Raw genomic sequence first — 3,591 nt, forward strand, 5'->3', positions numbered from 1 at the left:
GGGGGTCTATCTACAGGTGAGTTGAGGGTCTATATACAGGTGAGTTGGGGGTCTATATACAGGTGAGTTGGGGGTCTTTCTACAGGTGAGTTGAGGGTCTATATACAGGTGAGTTGAGGGTCTATATACAGGTGAGTTGAGGGTCTATATACAGGTGAGTTGAGGGTCTATATAAAAGGTGAGTTGGGGAGTTGAGGGTCTATATACAGGTGAGTTGAGGGTCTATATACAGGTGAGTTGAGGGTCTATATACAGGTGAGTTGGGGGTCTTTCTACAGGTGAGTTGAGGGTCTATATACAGGTGAGTTGAGGGTCTATATACAGGTGAGTTGAGGGTCTATATAAAAGGTGAGTTGAGGGTCTATATACAGGTGAGTTGAGGGTCTATATACAGGTGAGTTGAGGGTCTATATACAGGTGAGTTGAGGGTCTATATACAGGTGAGTTGGGGGTCTTTCTACAGGTGAGTTGAGGGTCTATATACAGGTGAGTTGAGGGTCTATATACAGGTGAGTTGAGGGTCTATTACAGGTGAGTTGGAGTGAGTTGAGGGTCTATAAACAGGTGAGTTGAGGGTCTATATACAGGTGAGTTGAGTGTCTATATACAGGTGAGTTGAGGGTGGGGGTCTTTCTACAGGTGATATGTACCTGATACGGCTGTGGTTGAGGGTCTCCATGCAGGCGTGCCTCTCGTCCACCTCCCCCACCAGCTGCAGGTTCCTCTGCTCCGCCTGCTCCAGGTCAGCCTTCATCTTGTCCCTCTGCCTGCAGGCCTGCTCCACCTGCACCCTGAGGGAGAAGCACTTCTTGAGTACTTCTGATGATTGTGGGGTCACCGCAACCCCCCCCCCCTCAAATAAGAAAATACATGCGAGTTCATGGAGTTCGGAGACACACCGGAGTTCAGGATCTGTGGGATTTATTCTCCCAAAAATATATTACAATTTCCAATTCAGGCATTTAGCAGACACCTTATTCCAAAGCGTCTTACAATGACCAATTACAGGGACACTCTCCCTGGAGTAACTGAGTGCCTTACTGAAGGGCACACTCGTGGTGGTGTTCCAGGCGGGATTTGAACTCGCAACCTTCGGATCATCAGCCCACCTCACTATCCATTAGACCACAAAAAAACTTTTTGCAGTGTTCTGACTTTTTTGAATTTCTGGGCCATTGCAGGTAAAATAAAGTAACCATTAAAGAACCGGGGATTGGAGAGTAACATGTGCTGAATACAGGATAACAATCTAATTTGCAGGAACGTACTGCAGGTGCTGGATCTCGTTCTTGTAGGAGATGAGCGCCGCCTGGTGGATCCCGTTCCCGCTGACCAGCAGCTCGTTGTCCAGAGCCAGAGTGAGATCCACCAGAGAGAGGCGCTCCTCCAGGGAGAAGTCCAGCGTCTGGAGGAAACACAGAGATCATAATTCACTTTCACTGAGGAGAGCCTTCAGACTGCTGCATCACCCAGAACCCCCTGCTCTCACGTGGAGAAATGAACACCATAAGGCTAAAACAGGCCATCATAATGACTTTAGCTATGGTCCAGAACTAACTCTAGTAAAAGATGGCTACAGACAGTATTAGGTCTAGTTAAAGTCCAGTTATAAATCCAGTTAAAGAAATCCAGTTAAAGACCAGTATTAAGTAGAATAAAAGACAGATTTCACTTTAGTATAACTCCAGGACAGAGGGCAGTATGAAACACGGACCTGCAGGATGTCCCGGCTGTTCTTGATGCCCTCCTCTCTCCACAGGTTGAGCACCCTCTCAGGTCCGGTGCACCCCGACCCCTCGTCCAGCCGGGTCAGAACCCGCTGCCCCCCCCCGGCTGCCGTCAGCAGGGAGGGGGAGGTGGAGCGGACCGAGCACTCCTCCAGCGCAGCAGAACCCTGCATCAGGAGAGGAGATGTTTAAAACAGGTGAAGACCTGGAGCCGCTCTGCAGGTTTTAAAGTCCATGAAGAATCCAGAATCCAGTTTAGAACCAGTCCAGTGTTAGTCCAGTATAGAGTGCAGTAACAAGTCGAGTAATCAATAACGTGTTAATGTGAAGATCTGGAGCCGCTCTGCACACAAAGTCTTCGGGTTGTAACACGTTTTGATGTGAAGTTCTGAAGGCCATTATTATTCCATTATAAGTCCACTAAAGGTCAAGTATTAGATCGGATCAAAGACAGTAAAAGTCCAGTTTTAGGTCCAGTGTTCAGTCGAATAAATGACAGTATTAGGAATAGTTCAAGTCCAGTATTCAGTCCATTAGAGCGAGCGCTCCTCCAGCGCCGCAGCACCCTGCATCAGGAGAGGATTTTAAATAAATCCACAAGTTTTAATGTGAAGACCTGGAGCTGCACACAAAGAGGCTTAAAGTCCTCGGGTTGTACCAAGCGGCTGCCGCAGGCGGGGGCTGTTAATCTGGATTAGCCCACTTTCACTCACAGGACCGACATGCTACTTTAGGGTTTCTGAATTCCTTTTTTTACAATTTAAATGCTAAAAAATGTTTGCATGTTTTCTTATCCTTGATTTTTATTTTGTATTGTTTTTTAGTGTTAAATGCAATTTCAAGTGCTCAGCCATTAGCAAATTAAATGCAATTATTAAATTAATTGGATGAACTCGCTTTGAGTTTTTAATCGATTAATGAAATGTATTAGTCGTTTTTTACCATTTATTTGCACGCTCTTGCCAAATCTTTAAATTTTTTATAAAAAATGTTTAGCCCTTTAAAATATTTTCATTTATTTTTTAATGCAATTTTAAACGTCTTATTGTCTATTATTAGTTTTGGTTGACCAATCACAATAACTTTTACCATTTTGAAGATGTGTTTATTTTTGGTTGACCAATAACAACAGAGCCGCTCAGCTGACCAATCAGAGCAGCCTGGGCTCTGGTTTCAGGTGAGAGGTGCGTTCAGGGTCACCTGTGAGTAGCAGGTGGTTCTGGTGAGGGCCGTCCTCCTGTCTGTCTTCACCAAGGAGAGCAGCCCACAGCCTGAAATCAGACCTGAGGAGCAGTACATGCTGTCTGTCTGTCTCCCACCTGTCTCTCTGTCTGTCTGTCTGTCTCTCACCTGTCTGTCTGTCTGTCTCTCACCTCTCTGTCTCTCTGTCTGTCTGTCTGTCTGTCTCTCACCTGTCTGTCTGTCTGTCTCTCACCTGTCTGTCTGTCTCTCACCTGTCTGTCTCTCTGTCTGTCTGTCTCTCCCTTCTGTCTGTCTCTCACCTGTCTGTCTCTCACCTGTCTGTCTCTCTCTCTGTCTGTCTGTCTCTCACCTATCTGTCTCTCACCTGTCTGTCTCTCTGTCTGTCTGTCTGTCTGTCTCTCACCTGTCTGTCTGCCTGTCTGTCTCTCTGTCTGTCTGTCTCTCACCTATCTGTCTCTCACCTGTCTGTCTCTCTGTCTGTCTGTCTCTCACCTATCTGTCTGTCTCTCTGCCTGTCTGTCTCTCACCTGTCTGTCTCTCACCTGTCTGTCTCTCTGTCTGTCTGTCTCTCACCTATCTGTCTGTCTCTCACCTGTCTGTCTCTCTGTCTGTCTGTCTGTCTGTCTGTCTGTCTGTCTGTCTGTCTCGGTCTATATACAGG

At 46.6% G+C, this 3,591-nt stretch overlaps 1 protein-coding gene across 1 annotated transcript; it reads right to left on the reverse strand.

The window, feature by feature from the left end:
- Positions 1 to 499: 499 nt before the first annotated feature.
- Positions 500 to 3,026, reverse strand: LOC104958329 (ninein-like protein). The gene is made up of 5 exons (XM_010786050.1): positions 2,928 to 3,026; positions 1,715 to 1,894; positions 1,269 to 1,405; positions 651 to 791; positions 500 to 554 (listed from the first exon to the last, which is right to left on the reverse strand). Exons 1-5 carry the CDS (start codon positions 3,024 to 3,026, stop codon positions 500 to 502), a joined length of 612 nt encoding a protein of 203 aa, XP_010784352.1.
- Positions 3,027 to 3,591: the final 565 nt, after the last annotated feature.

Source organism: Notothenia coriiceps, unplaced genomic scaffold, assembly GCF_000735185.1.
Source record: "Notothenia coriiceps isolate Sejong01 unplaced genomic scaffold, NC01 NC01_scaffold00028709, whole genome shotgun sequence".
Taxonomy (NCBI): Eukaryota; Metazoa; Chordata; class Actinopteri; order Perciformes; family Nototheniidae; genus Notothenia; species Notothenia coriiceps.

Bases quoted from the DNA above. Each gene is read 5' to 3' on its own strand.
- LOC104958329 (XM_010786050.1), bottom strand. From the start codon at position 3,026: ATGTACTGCTCCTCAGGTCTGATTTCAGGCTGTGGGCTGCTCTCCTTG. The intron at 1,406-1,714 runs GTCCGTGTTTCA...TGTTTCCTCCAG, and splicing joins ACAGCCGGGACATCCTGCAG to ACGCTGGACTTCTCCCTGGA. The intron at 792-1,268 runs GTACGTTCCTGC...CTTCTCCCTCAG, and splicing joins AACGAGATCCAGCACCTGCA to GGTGCAGGTGGAGCAGGCCT.